This window comes from Melanostigma gelatinosum (assembly GCF_949748355.1).
Source record: "Melanostigma gelatinosum genome assembly, chromosome: 1".
In the NCBI taxonomy this organism is placed as follows: domain Eukaryota; kingdom Metazoa; phylum Chordata; class Actinopteri; order Perciformes; family Zoarcidae; genus Melanostigma; species Melanostigma gelatinosum.
The window spans coordinates 16,795,143-16,821,703 of NC_136634.1; the positions used below are offsets into that span (position 1 = coordinate 16,795,143).

General features: G+C 43.3%; 1 protein-coding gene across 1 annotated transcript in view; it reads right to left on the reverse strand.

Annotated features, from left to right (window-relative positions):
- Positions 1-26,561, reverse strand: part of b4galnt4a (beta-1,4-N-acetyl-galactosaminyl transferase 4a) — a 117,688-nt gene that overhangs the window by 46,260 nt on the left and 44,867 nt on the right. Inside the window, exon 3 of the mRNA XM_079278291.1 lies at positions 7,624-7,722. Coding sequence (XP_079134417.1) covers positions 7,624-7,722 — 99 coding nt within the window. The remainder of the gene's footprint in view (positions 1-7,623; positions 7,723-26,561) is intronic.

Genomic DNA, 26,561 nt, shown 5'->3' on the forward strand with positions numbered 1-26,561 from the left:
CCTCCAGGACATGTTCGCTTCAAGGACCCTGAAGCGAGCACGAAAGATTGTTGCCGACCCCTCTCACCCCGGACATGATCTATTTGTGCCCCTTCCATCTGGCAGGAGGCTGCGGTCCATCAGAACCAAGACCTCACGCCACACAAACAGTTTCTTCCCGTCCGCAGTCGGGCTCATTAACAGAGCCCGGTCCCCCACTGACTCTGTCATCCCCAGGACATTTCCTTCTGGTCTCTCCCCTTCTGGTCTCTCCCCCGCACATCCATGTCTCTCTACTTAAACACACTCGCCACTTTTAACATTCATACACTTCACTTGGTTTACGGTCCTGTTATCTGTTTTTGTGTGCACTTTATTCCATATCCCATATTCCATATCTTATTGTACATTTCAAATACGTTTCTATTTCCTGCATTGTGCTGACTGTTTTTGATCGTTAAATGTTATTCGATAGTTAAATGTTATTAGACAGTTAAGTGTTATTTGATAGTTAAATGTTAGTTTGACATGTTATTGTTTATTGTTGAATGTTATGCACCATCCACCACAACAAATTCCTTGCAGGTGAAAACTTGCTTGGCAATAAACGGTTCTGATTCTGATTCTGATTTGATTTCCTCTGTTCCTCTGAATCCAAAACCAGAGACAGACTTCTGTGATGTCCTGCAAGCATGGCCAAGAAGTGGAATCCACAGACTGGCAGGTTAAGGAAGCATTGTTTCCTGCACTTGAAACCGCGATAACAAATTCACGACCAGCTTAAATAAGACCACAGGCACAGGTGCAAGAGAAGAACTCAAAACAAAGTAGCTCCATCTGACAATCACAATCACCAATTGTGTCTGATCTAAAGGTATGTTTGTTCAGAGTTAGCTTGTTTCACTTAGCCTGGGCGAAGTAGTTAAATGATGATCTGAGGCAGAATCTCATGGGCACAAAGTGGGTATTTACTGGGTCCTCCTGGCCCTATACTGGCCTTTTTTATATATATATATATATATATAAAAAATATATATCGTTTATATATATATATATATATACATACACTGGATATATCGCTCTATGTTACTGCTAAATTATCAGCAATATGCAGTCATTATGAGAGGCACTGCAGAGCATTTTGTCATGCTCAAGAGTGAAAAAAGCTGAGCAAGTGCCATCTACTGCGTTTGCCTTTTGAGAATAAACCTCAACATGTTGAAAGAAAGAAATATATCTTTCACTGTATTACATATTTGAATGCATCTTTGATGTAAATAAAGTACAGTACACTATATATCGTTTGATACTTGAACCTGTACATAGGTATCATGAGCTGAAGAAGTCTGTTGCACATTCCTTGTTTAATCTTTCTGTCCATCTGTCTGCTGTCGTCACTCTCTCTTAAGACAGAACCACTGTGTCTCGTCATTTGTATCTTCCTTAACTCTCATCACGCTCCAGATGTAGTCCCAACAACTGTCCTCCATGATGAGTGGTCTTAAGCTACCATCGTTACAAAGCAACAGGGAACCTACAGCTCGTTAATAAGAGGAGGTGTAAGAAATTTGAGTAAAAAACTGTAGTTAGTAGATATAATAAAAGTGTTTAATAATTCATAATTAATAATTCATAATTAGTCATAATCATAAGGGTTTTGGGAATGCATAATTAAGATAAACATAAAGTGATGTAGGAATAGTAGCTAGAAGACATGAAGCTTCTGCCAAGTTGCAGAATACACTCCTGGAAGGTAGCCAATAGGAATCGGGATAAACGGAGGAGGAGGTGTTTCGAACAGATGTGGGAGGTTTAATTTGAAAGTCTTTTTTTCCTCGCTCTTGTTCTGTGATGGCCCCCGGACGACAGACGTGTTTACACCGGAGGAGCCGAGTGAGGTTTTTGCAAATGGGGTTTTATTGTTTTAATATGTCATAGGAGTATATACTCCAATGTGTAACTGTAAATGTACTTACATCAGTGGAATTAAATTCCTTATAATTGTAAACCAGTTTTGGTAGCGTTATTATTGCAGCGTGTGTGTCGACGGCACAAAGCAGCCGGACACGTGTGCTCTGGCCTCCACAGAGGGGAGGAGAGGGAGAGGAACCAACTGATGCCATCTGTCAAATATCAGGAGTGAGGCAAGAAAAGAGGAAAGAAAGACAGAACAGGTGCAGGGGAAAGAAGCCGCGTAAGAAAACAACAAGTGACTGATAAAGACGTTCAAAAGAGTGCAGTGCACTGCTCGGATGAAGAGAAGACCACACATTCCCTCCACATAACCACATCTCTGTGAGCTTGTCTTAGCATATCTCCATCTCGGCTGCTCTCTAATATCTCCTCTCTCTCTCTCTCTCTCCCATCTGCTCGCTCAACCGGACCAACAAATCAGACTCTCTTTTCTCTCTCTCTCTCTCTCTCTCCCTCCCTCCTCCGGGAGGCCGTCTCCGTTTCTCAAAAAATCGGGTGCAGCCTTCTGCGTTCCTGCTGGCAGTGAGAGGCACTGACAAATGGCCGCTCGGCGCACCCACTGACGAGCAATCGCACCAACTGACACTGTAAATCCCTTTTGGATAAAAAATAAAAAAAATAATTAAATTAAATTAAAGAAAAAAAAAAGAAAAAAAAAAAAAGAAAAAAAAAGAAGTGAGGCATGATGTTCCTGGCAAAGGCACACTTTGGGTATTCACAATAGCACTCAGCCCCCCCAGGGCATATAGGAGAGACAGCATTAAAGCTCACTGTTGATGCATCATAACACATACTGTACTGCGGTTTTACGGAGCTGTTATGCTGAAATGTAAGTGTTGAATGAATGATCACAAGGTACACGTCACATGCAAGTTGTTCCCACTGTGGCTATGAAAAGGAATGTCGTTGCTCGAACATATTCCATGAAATCTCTCCATCTGAATTCAGAGCGGGCATTTAAATAGTGCAATGCCCATCTCGTCTTTCTCAGCCCATTAGTAATTCAGGAACAAGGAATGAAGAGAAAGTAGGTACGGCGAGGAAAAAAAGGAATTTTTCAAAAGGCACGGAGGTTTGAAAGAGGAGATCATATGGGGAGAGATAATGAGAACTCATTTCACACAGAGGAAAGCGGCAAAAGCAGAGAAGGCAAGGTTCATATGATCTAGATTCCAGCCTCATCAACGTAATGAGGATTTGTATAATCTGCCATCTGTCCCGCAATTACATGTCTTCTGTCGTTCCAGGGATATAACATGGGGGGGGGGGGGGGGGTGTGGCTGCAGTGGATCCGTTGAGCTGAGGAATGTGAGACAGAGAGAACCTCCTGCAACAAGGTGTCGATCATTCTCATGACTGTAATGGGAAGCTGTTAATAGAAATAGCGTTTCGCAGAGAGAGACAGATGGAGGAAAGAAAGATGGAGCGAAGGAACAGTGACTCCCACAGTCTAGTCGCTCTCCGGTTACTGAGAGATGACGGGAGGGTCGGAGACAAGAGGAAGATCTAATTCCTACTCCAGTCTTGTGACTGCATGCGTTTCTGGCTGAGGAGCCGGCTGTGCCGACTGCTCCCACCTGAGTCATGGGTCGGTGTGTTGTGCCACAGTATCTTCCTCACTTCCCTCTTGAGGGGCAAATAATAGGCTGGCCAAATTCAATATCACATCTCCAGTTTGGATTTTCGCACCGCACGAGCCAGAAAACCAGACATTTGAGTGAGACTGCCATCCTCCATCAAACCTTCCTGTGCACAATGTGACTGTATTTGGTTTAACACCTTATGATGACCCGATTAACATCACTACACTGTTACTATTTATAATACTGAGATGATGTGTTCTCTTTGGCTTTAATGTGGAACAGTACACATGGAAAGACATCATTAAAAGTCCCCCTGATATTAAAGTAATCCCTCTTACTGTCCCTTTTTTTCTCCTCCTGGCGAGATACAATTGTTCATTATGCTCAAAATCCTCTCTGGATCCATGTCGGCTTTTCTGCAAATGACTGTTTATCCCTTCATGACTGGCTACTGCTTGACTCTTAAAAAGTGGGCCAGCTCTCTCTCCCCCTCTCCCCCTCTCTCTCTGTTCTCTAACCAGTGTCAGTATCCTTGGCATGTCTGTGTCCTTGACAGACAGAGGATGTCCACTCTACAGCTGCTCGTCCACGCTCATCCACCGCCACCTCCGGATGAGTTCACCGGCATCGTCATTAAATCACCAGCAGTGGCTGAAAACCACCTGCCGGGATAAACACAGGGAGGACCCACAGCACTTCATTAACAAACGGTTGAACTCCTTCTCTGTCCAGGGTTCCAGACTGCAACTGTTTCGTTGCATTTTGCGACTATCTGAATTTTATAACTCGGAGCATCAGTGCGACTTGAAAAGATTTCATTTTAAATCATCATTGTAAATCACGTAAAACACCGGGAGGGAGCGAGAACTTAGTAACATGTATCAGTGGTGCACACAGAGAGAGAGAGAGTGCGAGAGAGAGAGAGAGAGAGAGAGAGACGAGAGAGAGAGAGAGAGAGAAACGAGAGAGAGAGAGAGAGAGAGAGAGAGACGAGAGAGAGAGATGAGAGAGAGAGACGAGAGAGAGAGAGAGAGAGTCTTGATTGATAGGATGACAGATATCCTTTTAGTTGTCATGGTGGGTATAGCTTTGACTCACGCAGCCCCAGTGCACGGCTGAGGAGAGACAAACAGTAATACAAACTTATATATAACCTTTTAAAAAACAAGTTACAAAGTACTTTTACAATAAAACCAGATAAAAGTTCTCCGATAGTTACAACAAATAGCATCAGTTAAAAGCCACAAGATAAAAGTGAGAGAAAGAAGAGATAAAATACCGTACATCAAAGTCCGATGAGTTAAAACAATAGTACAGAGTATAGGAGTAGCCCATAAGACTCAAATACACAATTTAATATTTGGTGTCTATGCTTAGAAAATGACACGTTTTAATTAACGATTTCACTTAATTACTTTTTTTCTCTCAAAGCACGACTTCACTTTGTGACTTTTCCTTTAAAATAGCACAACAAATAGCTATTTCTATAGATTGTCTTTTTATTACAAAAAACATGGATCAGTAATACCGTTAAGATGGAGAAAAAAAATACATAATTGTGTCGCATGTCGATTACGTGTGCGCCTATATTTAGTCTGGAGCCCTGTTATGTCTCCAAGGGTGCACAGATGAGAAATAAAGTGAGCAATCCTTTCATTCTCCTCGTGCACAACAGAGTTTTTGCGCGCGTGCCTTTGCGCCGTATGAATGCTGCATGACCTCTGCCAGTCTGTGACGGCTGGCATCTGGCACCGCTCTACCTCCACCGGCCCGAGCCTACGCCTCTGACGGCGCCAGCTCAGTAGCCCCTCAGACCTCTGACAATCTTGGCCGCACACCAGGAAAACAGGTGAGAGCTGGTAATTAGGACAGATAGCCAGTGAGCCAAGCAAAAAGGAAGAGATGTTTGAGGATACAAGTTGATGAAGATGAGTGAAATGTTTTAGAGATGTATATTACATTTCCAGAATATTCGCAGACAATAAATGGCATGGGGGCTGGAAATGAGTCAAAGAAATGGCATGTTGACTTCACAAGTGATGCTAGTCACGCCGAATGTCAAATGTAGTCTGTGTGGATGTTGCAAAATTGAGTTCCCTCTGATGCTGCTTGGCTTTTCCAAACTAAACCACAAATAAGACATTTAGTTTGGTCGATGAAATCATGTGTCTGTTAAGTGCAAAGCGTTTCTTGTGGTTTTAACAGTTACCGAATACAAAATGATCAAACAGAAAGCTCAGAACAGGATGTTCATAATAAAGAGCCCTGCTGTGCTCAGGCCATGAAATCAATTTATGTTTGTGCAATTGGTCGACATGGTCCAGATTCGGCCAGCTTGTTTGGCTGCAGTCCGAGCGTGGCTGTTTCATATCAATGGGACTTCTCGTTGTTTTTTTTTAAGTAGCAGCATTTAAAATTATGCCAAAATCATCGTCAACAAGTAGATGCAGGCCCCAAAATATTACGGCAACAGATGTTTCTCGGACAGATAACAGAGTACAGATATCATCCACATTTGACCATTTACAAAGCCACAAAGACGATATTGGCCATGTCCTGCAATTCAGTTGCCATTGCTTATTGTGTTAAAAAACTAAAGTAAGAGAATATGAGAGTGTGGGTTGATGAATGTATTTTGGCGTTTTGATGTAACGTGTTGCTGAGACAAGGCAACAAGACAAAGGCAGACTAACTCAAGACCGGCTCACCCAGGAGAGTCTTCTGATGCCAAAACCAGTGTCGGAAATGCCTCCGATACTGTATCGGCAAGAACACAAGTCTACCACCGATCCCATTTCACGTTATCGTGTCATTTATCAGCTCATTTTCACTACACAGGAACAACAACAACAACAACAACAACAGCACGTGTCACTTGCTACCCGATCCGTTCATCCTGCCCAATCGGAACTGCGCAGACTAGTACTAAACACCCTCATGCACCCCATTTCTTTTTACTTATCATGCTACATTGTGAAAAACTCACTTAAGAGCGAGTCAACGGAGGTTGCATTCAGTAACTTTATGATGCATTCAAGTTCTATTCAGTAAAAATGCGTATTAGGCAAAGTCAAATTAGGACATTATCATGTCAATTAAATGTCGTCTTGTTCCGTTTTTGTAGGAAGGAAAAAACGATGGAAAATCTTTTTGAAATAAAACGACAGCACTGTAACATTATGCTGGACCCATGTAATGCTTGCTGGTGCAGAAGGCAGTGAAAAAAAGTCCACTATCACCACAGTCACAGTGATCTACATGAAAATAACTTATGCAACAGTAATTTCCTATTATCCTGTTGGATTCTCTACAGTTTGTCTAGAACTACACACTGTGGTGTTCAGCAGAGATAGTTCAACTTTACCCCAGGTACAGAACAGCCAATAAATCATTTTTTGCAGATTAGGCTTACAGACACACACAGAAAATCCTTTAATTAAACTCTGCTGAACAGGTTACAAATCCAGAGCCGCTTCCCTTATCACAAAGCCGCTGCTTTAATTGCCCCGTCTCCTGCTCCCTTTGTTACAGTGGATCTACAAACTACATCAGTAAGTGAGCTTCAAGTAGTAATCTTCAGGTCACAGGTGCCTTTAAATATAACCCGCTAATGGTTTTGGATGAAATATTATCATCCTCAGACCATAATTTATCATCATAACCGCAAAGGTATATTTTGTCCTTCCGATAATGGCCCTAGAAAAAGGGACCGGTTCTCTCTGTGACCTTAAATATCAACTGCTCTTAAAAGGACGAGTGAAAGAAAAAGGGAGTAAAACATCTGCTGCTGAGTCATAATTTAGAGAAAGCAAAACACTCAAGTATCAAGGCAGTGATGAAGCGCCATTAATAAAACCATTTTCATAAAGGTTGATGAAAGTTCGGTGCGTGTGTGTGCGAGGCCTCGCCAGGTTTAGCTGATGAGTCACACACACATCGCCAAAAACAACTGAAGGACCTGAACATGGGAATGCTTATCCGTCTGGAAGATGGAATGAAGGGTTTAGAGAGAAGATGGTTGAGGGATAAGTGCAAGAGAGAGAAGAAGAAAAAAGAGAGAGAGAGGAGTGAATATCATTTATTTTACCTCTGGTTTCCATGGCAATTTCTTGTGGTGCTGGCTGAGGAACTTCCGGATGCTGGTATGGTCTCTGCCATCACCCCCTCCTGTGATTGGCTCATCATCCTTGAAAGAATACAGCAGAAACAAAGACACACTTATTCAAAAAACAGCCATTGATGAAAGGAAAAGACAAATGAATGGTGGTTTTAAGTCTCAGTCTAATCTATGCATGAAGGCATGCAGGCATCCATCCATCACTATGGGAGCATGACTCCCCACCATAAGCCACATAATTGATGTATGAGATAACGTAGCATCATTAAAAACCACAGCCCTTTCTTATTCGTGGAAGCATTAAGCAGTCCATACTGTACAGTACAAACAGCTGAGAATACCACACGCACACACACACACACACACACACACACACACACACACACACACACACACACACACACACACACACACACACACACACACACACACACACACACACACACACACACACACACACACACACACACACACACACACACACATCCTGAGAGAGCAGGCCAAATAAACACAGGGTTATTTCCCAAGCAGGCTACTATTAAGATCCTGTTGAATCTCCTCTTCACCATTCACTCCTAATCCAGCCCTTGACTCGCCCAAAGCCCTAATCTCCAACAAACTCTAACCATCCACCCTGCCGGCCAAAATCTCCTGTCCAGGGAGCCTGAACTCTCCCCCTGATCTGGGATTTAGCCCGGTGCTCTGGCCAGAGCACTGCGGGGCTCTTTCTCCGCGGCCTGCTAAGCAGCATGTTAATGTTAACGCTGTGGTGTGGTGTGACGGGCAGGACAGAGCAGAGAGGGGATGAGAGGATGCCGGGCTCCCAGAGAACGCAAACCGAGTCGCGGAGCTGTTAAATGAGTCACAAAGCATCCTCCATTTAGCAGGGATGTCAAAGAGGAGGCATACCTCCACCGAGACACGCTGGAGAGGTTTCCAGCACCCCTGAAATAAGAGGCTTTTGTCGAGAAGGCACCCGTGTTTACAAAAGAATCGGGGGAGGAAAAAGATTTTTTGAAAGTAGAGGAGGCAAAGAGACAGAGCTGTCAGATGCCAAGCCTTTGATTGCTTTTTTTAACTTCCAAGGGAGAGAGATGAAGGAGGGCAGGGAAGGTAATGATGGAGAAATGTGACAACAGGCTCCCCTCCTGTCTGACACCGGAGCAGCGTCCCTGATGTCTGTGCGTACACAAAGACTCACAAACCTCTCCGCCATGACACACACACACAACATTCATATCACATCAGTCGCGCATGAAGCAAAGACACCAGAAGAATGAAAGTAGACGAGACTGGACTCAGTGGTCAGTAAAAATCTAAGCGTAGACATAAGGTGACTTGTTGGAAAACTCTGGGGAACTTGATTTCAACACCTGCTGAAAAAAGATTTTTGACAGGTACGTTGAAAAGCTTACGTAATGCAGCAGCCTAAATGTTTTGGCTTTTGAATACCTTCTACAGCTTCATCACCGTGCAACTGGAGACAAAGCCCTGATGGAAATTGTATCTAATTATTGGCTCTAAATTTCACAATCTACCATTATGCAGTAATGCACCACAACTTTGAATAGCAAGAGTAAGAATTCCCTTTGAACCTTATCTTTATGAAGTTTTAGTTCTACAGCAATTTTCTGCTTTTGCATTCAAATCTCCACAGCCCTGTTTCCTTATTAACACTTTTCACTATCGAGTGCTTCGTTACGTTTTGAGGTGTTGTCGTTTTTTGTCATCAACACTGCAAAGCTCGGTGTTACAATCACTTCTCATGAAGTCGTCTCTGTGACGTTGTTTGCCTGCACTGTGAGCAAACCAAGAGCTTTTGGATTCTGCCTGTGACAAGCCAATCAGCTTTCACTATTAGAACAGGTGCGATGGCTTGTTTGAATGATTACGAAGGATTATCCGTGTGGGTAAAGGTCTTTATGATCTGTGGAACTGGTTACTGAAAGACACTATTTTAGAAATAGCATGATGTCAACCCTTAATCACTGCGGAGGCTCAGACTGTAATTCACACGGACAACACTTTGCAAAAGCCCTGCCTCAGCTCGATCCAACTAAAAGTCTGCTTATCGATGAAACGCTAAAAGGTACAGTTAAACTCATTGACCTGAGGTTGCACAACATCCATCAGCTGTACCTCTTTTTCTCCTACAGTGCATAACGACTTCACACTCCAGCGAGACGTTGCCATCACTTAGAGAGCACCGCAAATACTTGTAACATCTTGCGTGACTCATTACTTCAGAGTTACAGTCCCTAATTTATAAGGAGATCTTCATTTTCCTGGCAATGGGCCCAGAAGTGTGTTATCGTGTTTCACTGAGAATTAAAGTTGATGCTAAAGGGGCCTGTCAGATGGCTTTATGTATTAAACATTGCATCAAGGCAAAACAGAGGCCATCAATCACACTGATGATGAGACATGTTTACGTTGCCATTGTTGACTTTCAGTCAAATAAAAAGACAAATGATCTTTAACAATGCATGCATTTGTGTGCTATGGGAGGAATGCATCAGAGACGGAAAGAGTGAGCGAGAGCAGCATTTAATTACAGCTGAGCGTAGTTGTTTTATGTATGAACACGCGTGGCAAAGTTGTAAAACCTCGCAGGGATTGAATGATAGATCAGCTGTCCGATCAGTGAGCTTCTTGTCACTGATATCCATCCACCCACCGGTCCAAAAACTAAACTCACTGTAGTGGGTACTAGCCTCCCACACTCCCACGTTAATACAGCGCTTACTGATCCTGGCCCAGAGAAACAGCTGGAGCCAGTGTCCTCGAATACCAATGAGCTTAATTAATCTCCCTTATTAAACACAAACAAGCAAAAGTCTGCAGGAGGTGTGTGTGTGTGTGTGTGTGTGTGTGTGTGTGTGTGTGTGTGTGTGTGTGTGTGTGTGACACATCTCTTCACCCCCCTTCACACTACCCACCATGACAACCCCTGCAAATGAGCTCCGCTCAGAATGCTCTCAAAAATCCACAAATCATAGCTTCGTCTAGAGCATGGATTCCCAAAGTGGGGTGCGCGCACCCCTGGGGGTGCGCGAGCTGCCTCTAGGGGGTGCGCGAGAGGAAAAGTGTAATGGCGGTCTGATGGTGTAATAATATTAAATATTTAAAAAAAATGTAATTTTAATTTAAAAACTGTCAGGTGGGACATCTGAAGCTATCAGTCGTAAAAGAGGAGAGGGACAGAGAGAGAGAGAGGAATCGGAGGCGAGGGGAACGGAGAGGTGCGTTGGGGGGAGAAGAAATCGAGCCAGAGTCAGAGGAAGATGAGACGGCGCAGGATGGGAAAAAAAGAGGAAACATGATGAAAAGTATGTGTGTCTGGGCTTCACTTGGATTGGCAACGCAGATTCCCCAAAGCCACAGTGAGTGGTGTGCAGTGAGGTTCTGGCTAACAGTCTGAAGCTCTTATTTACGTCGCCACCTGAACACCAAGCATGCCAGTGCAAGTCAAAAGCCCCTTACATTGTTTATATCCAAATTGGAGGAGTTACAAAACAGCCAAAAACAACTGCAGTCTCATTCATGTGTTGGTCTATAAATGACGCACTACGGGCTTCATATCTGGTTACAGAATAGCGAGAAAGGGGCTACCGCACACAATCGCAGAAGACGTGTGCTTGCCAGCTGCCAGAGAGATGGTGGAATGTATGATTGGGGAGAAAGAAGCAAAAAAGTTGGACATGATCCCGGTGTCCAACAACACTGTGTCGCGCCGCATCGATGCTTTGTCCGAAGACATCCTGGCTACATTAGTCGCTCATTAATTGTAAATTAAATGTGATAATCTGCCTCTGACCCTGTGCGTGTGTCCTCGCATCCGTATTGCTCTTTAAAAGTGACGCCTTGTGGAACTGAAAGTTATTGAAACTTTGTTGCAGTGTTTCAGGGCGTTTTCACACCTTCAGTTCATTTGCTTTGTTCTGATTCAGGGTTTAATATGATACAATGTTGCAGTTGCTCCTTTGTTCGGTTTGTGTTCACGCTGCAACATTTAACAGCGGACTAAATCTTGTAAACAAACGCCACGCGCGAGCAAACTGTTCTCTCATTGGTCCGATTCTTATGCGGCTATAAAGGCTTAAAAGCCTCTGTTGCTTCTTTTTTATTTTTTTTATTAAGGGGGGGGGGGGGGGGGTGCGCGAACCCGGTCGGGATGTAGAAGGGGGTGCGCGGCCTAAAAAGTTTGGGAACCGCTGGTCTAGAGCGAACCTGCAACATGAAAGTTAATAACCAGTGTGCAATAATTACATTATTCATCATTTTTCAATCACGTTAGCCACCACAGAGATTCAGTATGTTAATTAGTCGCACCATAACAATAATAATAACAATAACAACAACACAGACATTTTTCCTCCTATGGTCTGGCTGATTCAACAGTAGCTCCTGGTCCCTGGATGCTCACTGTTGATATTAATAATAAGCGTAGCGGGAAGCAAAGGTGTCTGGGTGGCAGTTATTGCAGCAATGACTAATGGCTAATGGATTCATCCCCAAAAATATAAGCTGCAATGAAAGCTGTGCTCATCTGCGATGGGGATGTTTCTAAACCGAATACAGAAAACATATATTCAGATACTGTGCATCAGATGACGTTGGATAAGACCAGACAATCTATGAGACAGCATGGCTGTGATGCATAGGCTGAGAGATTTCTGCAGAGAGAAAATCAAAGAAAAGAGTGAGACGAAGAGAAGAGACAGAAAGAGGAAAAAGAGACAGAAATAAATTGTCCGACTGCAGAATAAGCAACCGAACACAAGACAGATGAACAAGAGGCCAACACAGAAGAGAGAAAAGGTGACCAATGGAGCAATAACGAGAAGGAGAAAAAAAAGCATGAGTGAGAAGCTCTTTGATCGGTAGGACTCAGTGCGGAGTGCCAGTCTAGTTCCCAGAAATCCCTCTGGCACAGCAAATGTCTGAAGCGACTGCGGACTGCCAGCATCTCTTTCCCACCTCTCTGTACCGAACACACCAAACAGACCAGTTCAGAGCAGCACCGCAAAGCCCTGTGAAAGTATTACACACTCACCAGCGCAGCGGCTCTGTGTGTGATGGCTTGTCAGTTCACAATTGAGCGCAGACAGCAAAAACAAGCTCTCCAAGATGGTTGTTGTTGCAAAGAGAGTGATTGGCAAGTCACAGAAACAATGCTGCAATATATTTGCCGTACACAGCCAGGCTAAACATAGAACTGCAGATCCAGTGCACTCAGAGTTTGAGCTGCTCCTGTCTGGCCATCGATTTAGGGTCCCATGGGCCAGATGCAACATATATATGAGTCTTTCATTCCCTGTGCCATACAGGCATCGAGCACAAAACGACTGCAGGGACGGGGAAGACATTTCTTTTATGAGATGTTCTCTCTTTTATCTTTTATATAACTTTGTTGCCGGTACCTGCCCATTCTTAGATATTGTATATTTGTATGCTTTCAATATAGTGTTGTGTTAGGTGTATTGTACGTCCCTTTGGTGGAAAACAAAGTCAATCCAATCGAATCAGTTCTCAGGATACACTGGAAACCGTAGATATGCAGTTTCTCTACACGGCAGTTGCATAGTAAGGAAAAGAAAGATAGCAACTTGTTTTGTAACAGCCACCATGTCTTTCCTTGACATTTTGTTGAGTTGAAATGAATTATGCTGATGCAGTTGGAGGTTAATTCATATCAAAGCCAAAACTGGAACAAAGGCAAGTTCTCATGGTCACGGTCATGGCCAGTCCACGTTATAAAGAAGCTTGAAACGGGCACGAAGCACAGTACCTGACCGTACCCAAGGTTAACTACACAGCTATCTTCCTCTGAAAGCTAAAGAAATGTAACAACCTAATTCAAAAAAGGGAAAAGTACGTTTCTAATCAATGCTTGGAATTTCCAGAATGGTTAAAGATAACAAAACTTGATTAAAAAGCCCTCTAAGTATTTGAGCATTGTAAAAAAAGATATGAAGACCAACGCGTTAGGAATAGTGAATTTCACATGCAAGTGTCTTTAAGTAACAAAGAAAACAGGGAATATTGAGGATTTCCTATGGATTCCGAGGGAGTCGGACAAAGACGGAGATGATGTGGCTCACTCTCATCTCTCCAGTTCGTACCTTAGAGGACCGATTATGCCCCCTCCTCACAGGGAGGAAGCAATTAGCTGAATTACTCTCACAAGACTCTTGTTGGAATTCAAAAGTGTGTTGATGCAAGTCCTTGGACACGCCGGGTGATTATTACAAACGTCTTCAGTTGGACCCATGTGCACTTGCTCTTTCACCATCCACTGAACACACTCACCATGGCAACAAGAGGTCTCTCGCCACAAACCTGCACGAAACTGTTTATGAGCTCTATTCACGTGTTCCCACAGTCATGAAAGTGCACGTGCGTTTCGGACGCTGTGCTGTCAATTGAATCGCCGTGTTGCAAAGTAAATGTTCTTTTGGGAAGCAGAAGAGAGGAAGAGAGCCGTGAAGTACGAGTCAGGGGATCGGCCTGTTGAACCTGTCTCTTCTGAGTAGTTACAGTAAGTTGTTGTTATTGACCATAAAAGATCAGTACAGCGCTTGCACCATGGCACTTGCTAAGATATTCAAAATACGCTCAGATACGTGGCTGTGTTGACTTGAAATGGTCTATTTTTTAAAGCATGATAGAGCAGAGAGAGCTGGCTGATGAAAACCGGCCACTTTGATTTGGCCCGTCAGCAAACACGGATGGAAACTGAAATGACATTTTTTGCCTGCAGACTGCCATATGTTGATGTCGCTGCTCCTGGTGTTGGCTAACGATTATAGGATTGTCCTGGGAACAATCTCAATGATCCTGGATCAGCGCTCATGAGCCCTGAGAGGTTGATTAAATCTCACAATCAGCCTTTCGAGTCTATTTCAGTGAGAATATACAGCTCTGGGAGCACCAATACCTTTACATCCAAATCCCTATTTCCTTATAACAAAGTGGCTGGCACCGCTGAATAGAAATCAGCCCGAGCACATTAAACTACCGCAGAACAAATCCCAGCCAAAAGAAAGAAGGAGTGCAACTATTTCTGTCTCCCTGTTTGCATTATTCATGTGGGAAATTGCATGCCGGTCAATGAAACAGTAGGAAGGCGGAGTGAAGAAGAGAGGGAGAGAAATGGAACGCAAATAAGGGACGGCTGCTGTCGATAATAGGAGTGATAGAGTCAGTGGCTCCAATTCATCGGTTGAAAGATTAATGATGCAGAGACGAGCATGGCAGGGAGACAATAAGAAGCAGAGGAGATGAAGCAGGGAACGAAGGGAGGGAGGGAGGGGGAAGAGATGGACGGATATGGTGTGAGGAAAAACATTTGAGGAAGAAAAGGGAGAAGATGAGCAATTATTAACCTCATAAAGCGCTGATTTTAATTTGATAAGTCCTGATTTAATTTGACGATTATGTCTGTGTGAGTACAGCAACATGAGGTCTGTATGGATCGTGTGCGTGCAGCCGTGTGTTTCCTCCCAACATGCAGCACACTGAGGTGTACAGCGGACGTACCGTGCATCACAGAGAGTGTCGTCTATTGATTTCGGCCTGGGACAAGGTGATAGGACTTCTGTTACGCTCGAGTCCACATCGATACAGCAGATGTGTAAGGACAATAGCTGTGGGGAAAACAGTTAAATCTCTCTCTGGATCAATCGTGCTCTGTCTGGGTTGTCACATTTGGCCACTGCTCTAATCTAAAATATGAATTTATCAGGGCCTCTTGGTAAAAAAAAAATAAATCAAATATTATTGAAATACATTTGACACAAACAGCAAACAGAATGCTGATTTGATACGTAACCAACTGTGTTAACTATGAAAGAGCAGCAATAGATTGATCAATAAAGATATTGTCACCAGATACGTGGAGTTACTCAACATTTCTGGCCGAATGCTTCATATCCAAAGTAAATGAAAAATGAATAGCACTGCAGCTCAGTGGCAGCTGCATTATGGGTGCCTGCAATGAATCAGAATCATATGGAAATATTTAGTTGACTGATTGAGGGCAGGATTTTGCATTAGGTTGAGTGGTTGAGAGAGCGAGAGAGAGAGCAGGCAAAGCATAAACCCTCTTTTTGAAGGCTTGTAATCTTTGCAGAGTAATTAAAACTGTCTGAGCAGTGATTCAGTACAACCTCAGGAAAAATACTGAGTGGAAAGACAGCTAAAGGTGCCTTTAATCATCACAGATGAGCCCAGCGTTGTGCCACGCTCTCCCTTTGTTGGAACAGCCCGGCATGTTTTACTGTCTGAGCAACAGATTGCATTACTCTGTACTTTCTCTCACAGTCAGGGATGGAGATATAAGAGAGGACTGAAGAAGAGAGGTCTGTCGTCCGCATTAGGTCGAGTTTCTCTGTCCAGGCTGATTATTACTGATGGGGAGTGACATGGGGCAGCTGGCAAACAGAACAGGCAAACAGTCCGCTGCCAATCATCCCCGACCTGCTCGGTGCTGAATCTGACCTAATCAACACCGAGCCTACCGCAGAGAAACCGAGGCGTACTCTCAGACAGAGATGGACGCGAATGCACAAATCGACAAACAGGCCGCTCTCCTGAGACCGTAATGCCGCATTAAACTTGTGCTCGGCATTTTTTCTCCTTCACTGGTTTTTCTCAGCCTTAAAACGGCAAAAACCGAGATGGGTGGATTCATTTCATTTTTCCCTGACTGCGATCTGCTTTTCTTAAAACATAAAGTCCTATCGGTTCTGACCACAGTGTATTCGAAGTGCAGCCACACAATAAAAAGGCACCTGGCTGTTACTTTAGGCAGAGCTGAGCTGAAAAGACCATGTGACGTAAGTCGCTTCTTTTTAGCAGGGACATGCCGAACAAACGGTTTCTCAGGAGGCTGGTGGTTTCCAACAATAGCACGAATGGAGAGACGCAACAAAGTCCCTATACAGAGATTGCTTTTGTTAGTGAGTAATAAAAGGAGCTATTCTGCGCCTGCAGTGAGCATTTAAAAAATGTCAAACATAAGGAGGCAGTGTAGGCTCAAATCCGGCAAAAATTTCGGGAACATCTGGCAAGTGTTTGCTTATTTAGCATTTACCGTTTTATCAGATTTGAAACATGCTAATTAGCTAAGTAACCAGCTGGATTAGTGACACCTGCAGGCAATGGGTTTTAATACAGCAGGTTGTTAGTTCTCTTTCATTTCTATAGCTACTGATTCTGTGCGAGTGTTTGAAGTTTGAAGTGCATCTAAACTCCTGCTGGTGTGACGTTTCTGACGCATTTAAGCAAAAATGTGCCGACGGTTCTTTTCCGTTGTCAATGCTTTCGCTGTGTATCGTCACAATATGCCTGTGTGTTGAGAGCTTGTGCATCAAACTGCGTGTTTACCGCACATGGCACTCAAAACCTCAGCGCATGTGGCAGTAGCAGATCAAAGTATCAACACAAGATACTAAAGTACTCCCTCCTCCCACTCTACACCAAACAGCTCCCTTGACCTGAAACCAGGGATGTAAAATGAGGCAACACTCCGTCCGCACACACACACACACACAGCTCTCCATCACGTATCTACTTAGTAAAAGGAAACGCATTCAAATGCTGAAGTGAATTATGAATGAAAAAAGGGTCCATGTAAAGTGTAATGATGGGAGACGCGAGCAAAATGTTCTGGGGTCTATAATCTGGAAGTTACTTTTTATAACCTCAACAATACAAAATGAATAGGAATTCACCAACCCATAACATAGCAGACACCAAAGACACTCTGTTCACACATAGATCTAAATAACACATTAAAAACTACTTCCACACAACTAGGACCAACTAAAATGCACAGCCACACTCCCAAGTTAAAGTGTGTTCGTGTCTGTGTGTCCAGTACATGCACACAGTTACACAGTTACAACCAGCTCGTTGGGATCAATAATCTATCAGCAAGACACCAGAAGGTGGTCCCGTCTTGATTATCCTAAGTAAAGACAACACTGAAAGAGGACCCCGACGCTATTATGGAGATTTGGCAGCGATTAGCTGTACCAACAATCAATGCTTACGTCTCGGTATCCTACCCCTGCGGTACAGCGATCGGTCTGAGACACAGGGAGAAAAGTGAGCAGCAGTTTCAGCTGTTGTCAATTTACAATTACCGCTCACGGCAATTTATCTGCCCCGTAGTGCGCAACAAGCCAACCGTACGTCTCTCCGGGGTGAGAAAAGACAACGATCCACTGAGTGACAGTGTTCGCTTTGGGTTTTCTCAAGCTGGATTCTGTAAAGTAAGTCAACCAGTGTACCCAACACTTGATCGTGAGCTCTGTCACATTAAGCAACCAAAAAATGAATGTTTGGAATAAGACAAAATAAAAGAAATACTAAATAACCAAGGGCAGTTTGGGTCCTCCGATAGCCTCGGAGGTTGAGGCGATGAAAAGTATCTACTTTAAGTTCATAACATGCTCAAAAACGTACATATATATATATATATATATATATATATATATATATATATATTATTTTTTTTAACCATGAGCAGCTTCGACTGCAAATTGTTTATTTGTTTATAAAACCTTGAGAAATAAGAATGTTATGAAATATTAATCATAAAAAAGATGCCACTACACAAGCAGCTACATCTAGACCTTACAGCAAACATGACATATTGACCTTGTAATGTGTGTTCATATCTGTGATATATCGGTTCCCTACCATCTGCCCGATTTTATGCTTCTGACATTTCTGCTGACCAGCACTCCCGAGCTCTCCGTCCTGCTTCAGTATGTTCTTCCCTCCGAGGGCAATTTCCCAGCTCTTTCCTCTCTTCCTTTCTACTGAGAAATACTGTTTAATTCAGTGTGATTGAACTTTAGCTTTAAGTCCAGAGAGAGCAAAATGAAAGCTTCATTTAAAACCTGGCCCCTCCCTGACTCGATGTATGAAGGAGGGCCACTGGATACGTAAGCTCTTTAAGTGCTCTTTAAAGTATTTGCAAAGCACTCAACATAAAGTGTACTTTAAGACCTGGTGCAGCCCAAAACTAACAGAGATTAATGGTAACAGTATGTAACTATCAATCACCCACCCTGGCTAAAGACTGATAAAGAAATATTCAGAGGCGAAATTAAAGACTAAAATGAAAAAAGAGGCACTTTGAATCTAGAAAGCTTTAAAAACACAAAAGCTTTTTAATCAGCATAAAAAGGTTAAAAAAAGATAATAGCTTATTTGACTGTGCTTTGTTTGGTGTGGGTGCTTCAATAGAGCCGATTGTACTTTCAATTTGGGAGGCTCGGCCAGTGGGAGCCGGGGAGATGAGAGGAACTTGTGGCCACATCAGACTCCATTTGTACCTGTCTTAAACAAACGCAAGGATTTGTCAGCAAAGCCTGTGGCACCAGGGGATGACTTTTACAGTTTCCTTTTTACCTTTTCATCCTTCCCCCACGCTTTCTCCTTGCTTCCCTTTAAATTGTGCCATCGCCCCTGGGCCCAGAGAACATTCCAGACTCCAGTCTTTCATCTCAAAGAAAGCTACCCTCTGTAGCTCAGCATCCATGCATGGATTCTGTGCATGTATATACGTGTGTATTGCAGACGGCCGACATTTTTGACCTTTGTGACGTTAGCTTTTTTTAAATACCTGCTTTGCTCCTGGAGTCCCTTCTTTTCTTACCTCGTGGAGCCTGTATAGGCCTGTCAGTGCAACTCAAACAGACAGACATGAGCAGCTTTGAGGAGGAGGCCTCTGGTTAATGAACTGTGTCAAAACGGATGTCTCTCCAGCGCTCTCCTGCACAGCACACTTCATCGACTGCACACCTGTTTGGAGATCTCAAATCCACCTGTTTTGGTTTTGATAATAAAAAAGAAAAAAAAGAAATGTCCACGCCTCTCCTCACTTCCCTTGCCTCTACGTTGCAAAGTGTTGCTGCTGCTGTGTGTTTAATGTCAGCCAACTGTAACCTCGGAGCCTCCGTTTGGCCCAACAGCTTTTCCCCAAGTTTGCTGCTTTAAACCGGTGTGTTCCAGTTGACTTTGGAGCGAATCTCTGAAGTCTATTCCAATACAAGATTGCCCTAAACCGCCCGTCAGAGAGTCCGAGAGCATCGGAGAGGTCAGTTATTCCTTGTGGGACGTTTTCTCTCTCGCCCGTACACACCCACAGTCCCAAGCTGCTCCTTTGTCTTCCGGCTACCGTTTTGTACATCTCAGACCTCCTGCTCTCCCCCCGTCTCTTTACCTATCACCACTTGTGTTTTCTATCCATCCATCCACACGTCCATCCAATGTCTGGACACCAGGGAAGGAGGTATATAGGTAATTCATAGCTCATTGCAGGACACTATATTTACAGCACGCCCACATTGCTCTGGAGCCTCCATCGATGTGAACCAGGTGCGTGGGTTGTGATTTCAGCTACCTGCAGGCATCTCGTCAGATTAGAGATGTCATGTACTGTACGTATACCACCACCTGGTGCACTGTCTTCAAGAAAACCCACACGCTGTATGAGACCACTCACTTCTTCAGTACTGGACACGATGATACAAAGACAGTGATTTACGCTGCTGGAGAACATTATAAGAAGTCTGTGTGAGACTCATATCCCGTCTTGTTTCAGTCTTCAGCATACTGATGGAAATTCCAAGAAAACTTTTATGGAAGAGCAATAAAATCACTGGACTTTTACTGCGTGATTGCAGAATGTCCTATGCTGGAGGAGGACAATGATTGGGTGTGACACAGTGGTTGCTCAGGGTCAACTCTTTCAAATTCACATCATCTCTTCTTCTGTTGCCGTGTCCATCACATCTACGTCCAATTTTCACATCTCTCTCCCGCTGAGTCTACATGCAATTCTGGGAATAGTATAACGGGTCATTGAACGTTTTCATACAGTGCCTCCTTTATTGCTCTAGGTGTAATACAAAGTCAACCAAACCTTCTACAGCTTTTCCACTCCGTCTTTTCAGTTTTTCCATCCTACATTTCACACAACAGTCACCTAAAATGATCCAATTTAAAGAACAAACTGTGACTTCCTTCATGTGCTTGTCTTGTGCTTCAACCGGTGACTCTACAGTGAAGCTGGTGACACAAGGGTGTAGAATTTGGCCCAGCGACGACTGAATTGTACCGAGCAATAGTTTTGACAAAAGAGTAAAATATAACCACTGTTGTTGAGGAAGACACCAGCTTTGTACTTGCAGTTCGGTTCAGGAAATCCCGTGTCATATTGATTCAGTAAGTTTAGAGCAGCCACTCCCGTAGAACAACATAAAAATGACAAAAAATAGATCTAATCTTGAGATATTGTGACTTCTCAGAGAACATAACTCTAGCGAGATGAAGGAAATTGACGATTTGTCAAAGGTAGGTGAGTTGCTGTTGTATCAATGCATGTGTGCAGTGACTGTTATCCATCACTGCTGTAGCTTTCAATTAGCATCGTTGTCGGGCTTGCACATAAGCTGGTCTTCAAAAGCTGTTCGCCAACATCCATTAAACACCTCAACCTCTTCTGTAAATCAAGAACGTGTGGTTGCATTAATTATAGCAACATGACGTCCTCTTGACCCAGAGACTGACAGGCTGCATACAAACAGCCAGAGGCACTTATACACTCCTGCGGGCATATGTGTGAGAGAATTGATCAATATGGCAATACATCATTATAAGCCCTCTTCCTGCTTTATTGACACACTGGCACTTATATGTTGCTATATGGAGACTAAACCCATGAAATAGAAGCGGTGCACCGAGCAGGTAGAAACACAGAAACTATATCATGCAAAAGGAGATCCAAAATTAAATGAAAACTACATATTTTTGCAGATGACAGTAGAAAAAAAAAGAAGAAGTGCAGAGCAGATGTGGGATGATGGAGACATGTCAAGCCTCACAGGATGCGTTTGTGCCTTTAAGATGTTTGTTAATACTTTAGGGACAACTTTGACCAATTCTCAGACATCTGGCAAAGATTTGGAGATTCACTTCTGCTGGACGCATTTTAGAGTCTTTCCGCTCTCTCTCATCTCTCCCTCTCATTTCAACACAAACTGGTTAGAGAGTTGTAATATATTAAGCAGCTGCTTGCTGGTAGACTGTTGTGATTGTTTCGGGGTGTGTTTTATCATTGGCCAGATGTTTAAAGAGTATGTCTGTGTGTGATGCTGGCTAATAAACAAGATTGCTTCTGACTTTCTCGGCGTCGATACCGATAGAGATACCTGGGCTTTGGGCGTCTGCCGATACCGAGTGTTGATCCGATACCAGCGTTTCATTAATAAGCTGTACGCCTCACTGCGCGGGAGTGACTGGGATCATTAGTTTTTGTGTGAGGCAACATCAGGTTTGACTTTTACTTTGCTTTCCTAACTTTGTAAAACAAAATGTAACAAATGAATACATAAGATACAAATGTACGGATTTGTTATCGATTAAAATAATGGTACCCAATACCAGATCGGCCAAATGTCAATGATACACAATCCAGCTATTGAGAAGGGTATCCGATATCAGTATCGGTGCATTCCTACTTATGATGGGTTTTTTTTCCAGTTACAGTACATAACTACCACAATTATTACTTTTAGTTCCCCAACTCACCCACTACAACTTAGTACTTGAAGAACGTAGAAAATACTTTTGAAGTGTTCATTTACGTACTTCATGTACAGTGGCAAGAGAAGTCATCTCCTTCTGTTTTTTTCTTGATTTTGAACAATCGCACAACAGAGACAAAGAGACAACATTGATGCACTGGTTGCAATTAACAGTGTTGCTGCTGTCCGGTGAGGCGCAAATTGAAAAAGCCAATAAAAATTGGTTTTCTCCCTCGAGCCGCCATCTCACAACACTGAAATGTCCTCTCCAGACCCATCCATGCCTCCCAGCCAACAGCAGAGACTCGCGCGTCGATATATTTTATATTATTATATAATATTATATTATTATTATATTTGCTAACTTCTACTGGCACATAAGAGAAAAATCAAGGCAGTGTGTTGTTTAATGGCAGAATAAATCCAGGAGGACGCTTTAAAGGAATTGATATCCTGACAATAACAATAGAGCCAAACAAAGTGCTTCGGCAGTTTGCACTGTCCTCTGCTGTAGCCAGATTAATAAACTGCTTGGGTGGCCTGTTTAGGCCATTACCCCTGGATGAGATACATGAAGAATAATCACCTTTTTATAGCCGCAGTCAATGTTTAATCTCAAATCCCTTTTTCTTTCTTTTCCCCCGAAAGCGCTGTTACATGTAAGTTGTCATAGCAGCACATTAGGTGCAAGATCATATCTGATGTATGTGGCACGATTGGAAAAGCTGCTAGATGAGGCCCGTCTTATTTAATACCGCCTCGCCAGGACTTTTAAAGGTCACACTCACACTGTGGTTTCTATGGTAATCACAGCAGTGCGATCAACAATATCATCAGCAGCAGGCTATGTTGACGACAATACTATGGCGTTATTATCATCATCATACCTGAATCATAATGGACCAATGCTAATTCAATTCGATTTTTTCCTCACATCCATAAGATGAGGTGAGATGAGGAGGAGGAGGAGGTCTTGGGGACGGTGAGTGAGGAAGAGCAGTGGCGGTCGTGGAAGCAGCGACACCAATGAAGCTGATGTAAGAGGGTAATGAGGAGGAGGAGCAATGACGAGCAGATGATAAAGAGGAGAAGACATAATGGGTGAGCGCCTTCACATTATTCCTGCTCATGTCTGTATGCGTAGTGATCCATCACGGTCAACTTAAAGCATTTATTTGTAGTTTTGGCCATTTTCATTTGAAGTGTTATTATTTGTACTTATTATATTTAAGTGCATGCAGCCTGATCTTTCTTTGCATATGTAAGATTTTACAGCAACTGTATTGCAATACTGTATGTTGCATGTCCAAAACGTTCCCCTGTGCAGACAACTTTTGTGATTATGTTGTACGCCGCTTACAGTCAAACACCTTCGAGAGATGACAAACGTTTTTTCTATAAATATTTCTGAATAACTGGGGCGCCTAAACCTTAAAGTCACGTGTATTTTTATTGATGAATACTCAATAAGTAGGAATACTGCTTCTGAATGCTCAATAGGAGAGTTAAAGTAAAGAGTCACCAGGTAAACTACATATAAACATCATTATTATTAACATGGGGACAGTAGAGATCAATGAGGAGTACGGCCCCTGGGCTGGTTCACCGCATGACACCATATATTATAGACCGGAAACACACAGCAGCAGAATGAGGGGAGTCGGATCGGAAGCAAAGGAGAGACAACAAGAGAAGAAGACGAAGGGAGAGAAGCAATTTGTAAACCTGGAAAACTGTCGGCAGTGTTTCTTTGTTGTTTAGTATTCAGCAGCGGCAGTACTTATCCTGTATGGAACGTCAACGGGTTACATCCACACAATGTTTAATCTATCTGCAGGCGACGGGACTAGATCTGAAACCCTTGGTTGTCTGTGTAGTATTGACCGATCACGTTTGAGCAGGCTTTCGTTGAAGGCAGGCAAACAGCCAGTGCGGAAAACAAAAGAAGTGAAACGCATTGGCCCGAAATGCAACCTTGGAACCCACCGGCCATCGCCTGACGATGTTTCAGCTTTTTAATGGTTTGAAAATAGCTTGTAAACTGGCTACTTGTGAAACAACCCGGTCATACACTGTACGTCATCTCTCAACTCCAACTCTACTCTCGCATCTCAAGTTGCTAATCGGACTGTAAAACAACGACCAGCGCTCGGAAAATCACGTCCTGGTCCGGAACTCAGCTGGATACACAGGAAAACCCAGAAATGCAGCCTGCAGTCAACGAGGTGGCACTTGCACCAACTCTGGCAGACGGGGAATACTGACGAAGGCAGGAAAGGATCCCACGGGAATGCAGATGAACACGCTCCTCCTCTTCCTCAGACCCACAGCGTGCCCGCACCAAGAATTTAGATTCCAATTTCATAAATATACATCACTCCATCATTCCATCCATCCGTCTATGGTGCAAACCTGCCAAGCCGTATCTGACTCCCGTCAGATAAATGCCTCTGCGGTGGGAGATTTGGCAAGCAATATGAAGAGAGGCTGAGAATGCTTTTGCTTTCGTTTGTTTTAGAGTCTTTATTCCCTTTCTCGAGCGGCAACAGGAGCAGCACCTGCTCGTTTAATCTGACAGACAAATAGGCATCGTCTACCGAGGATTCCACAGTGATGGCATCCGCTGCCAGTCCATTTTCCATGATCCAGCCTTCTTAAAGCACTCAAAGCATTAAACACTTAAACAGGTTTGTCTTGAAGGGCTTGATGCCTTTTCCCGTCCAAGGCCTTTGACCATCAGCTCTTTACGTTCTCAAGGATCCTGACTGTTTAACGCAACAGATCCTGTAAGTAGGTCTGCATCGTTACGATGTAACCACAACTCAAATTTAATATCGGTCGTAGAATTTGCCTTGTGAAATAAGCATTGAGTGATTTTCGCAGTGTCATAAAAAGACAAGAGAGTATGAATAGAGGGGGAAATCTATTTCCTTATCACAGAGGGATTATACAATAATCAGACTGACATTTACCCTCAACTCCCACAACCTGGGGTCTCATTCAAACTTATTTTTTTTATTTCCCAGCCTTGACAAAATGTGAATTAATTTCAAGAGACCATTTCATAAAGATAATAGCTTTTCCTCAGTAATTCAGCCTTTTTTTCTTGCTTATATTTTCTTAAATGTCTCACAGTGTATACATTCAACACATGAAACATAACAATAGATTTGATAAATGACCCAGCTCTACCGTCAACCCTGAGCAGAGTTTGATTTGTGAAACCAAAAGGTGGTTTACAGATACACAACTTTTACTGATAATCATTTCGACATGATGGATCGGCCCCTGACTAAACTTTGAAGCATCGTTTCTCTTGGCGTGATGGGATTTGCAGCTTCAAACGACTTCTTTTCCACGGCCCGCTTTGACAACACTCAGCAGGCATCCGTCATATCAGTGTAATAGAAAATACCCCACAGAGAGAGAGAGCGCTGGGTGGAGGTGAGAAAATAAAACAAACATACAAGTCTAGTGTCATGTCTTCTGACCTAATGACCTCATGAAATCAATTGTTTCGGTTGGTATTTGGAACTAGGTATCCTCAAGTTGTGTGCATGTACAGTGTGCTGCATATGCACACAGAGCTGTTGGTCTTGAGAAACAGCCTTCCAGTCTGTTGGCATCTAGTCGTGGGCAGCAGAGTATAAAGACATTTCCGAGCTCAGTGTTGGAGCCCTGCCTGGGAGTTCATTGCAGGGCCCACAGATTAGATCGCCTTCCTCTGGGAACTAACACCAGACTGGCAAATGCCTGAGAGGTGATAGTGAGAATGAGAGGAAGCACTGACGCACCAGGAGGAAAAACAATTCTGGGCTGAGCGCTCAAATAGCTCCATATAACAGAGGCGTCAATACCCCCAAGTTTGAACAATAACAGGAGAGAACTCGCGTGTCTTGCACCAGGGCTCGCTCCTCCGTGTTGACAGCGAGATCAACCTTCGACCTACGGCCCTACGTCACTAGGCCTACGACATTATGACATTTTCAAAATCAAATTTACTCTATTTAAAAAAAATTAAAATACTTAACATGAAAAAAGATAATAGCAATATTAGGGCAAAGGGCCCCCCATTGTCTCACGGCCCTGGGCACGTGCCCACTTTGCCCATGCGGTAATCCGTCTGTGGGAATGATGGCCAAAACTATGAAAATAAGAAATGAAATGTTATAAGCGCATGATGACGGTTGCTTAGCATATTGCTGGTGGGCTATTCACATGTGTTTTGGCAAAGTCATTGAATTTTAGAGGAAAAAACAGAAGCTGGGAGTCTTTAGCAGCCAGTCGACAGACTGCAGTTGA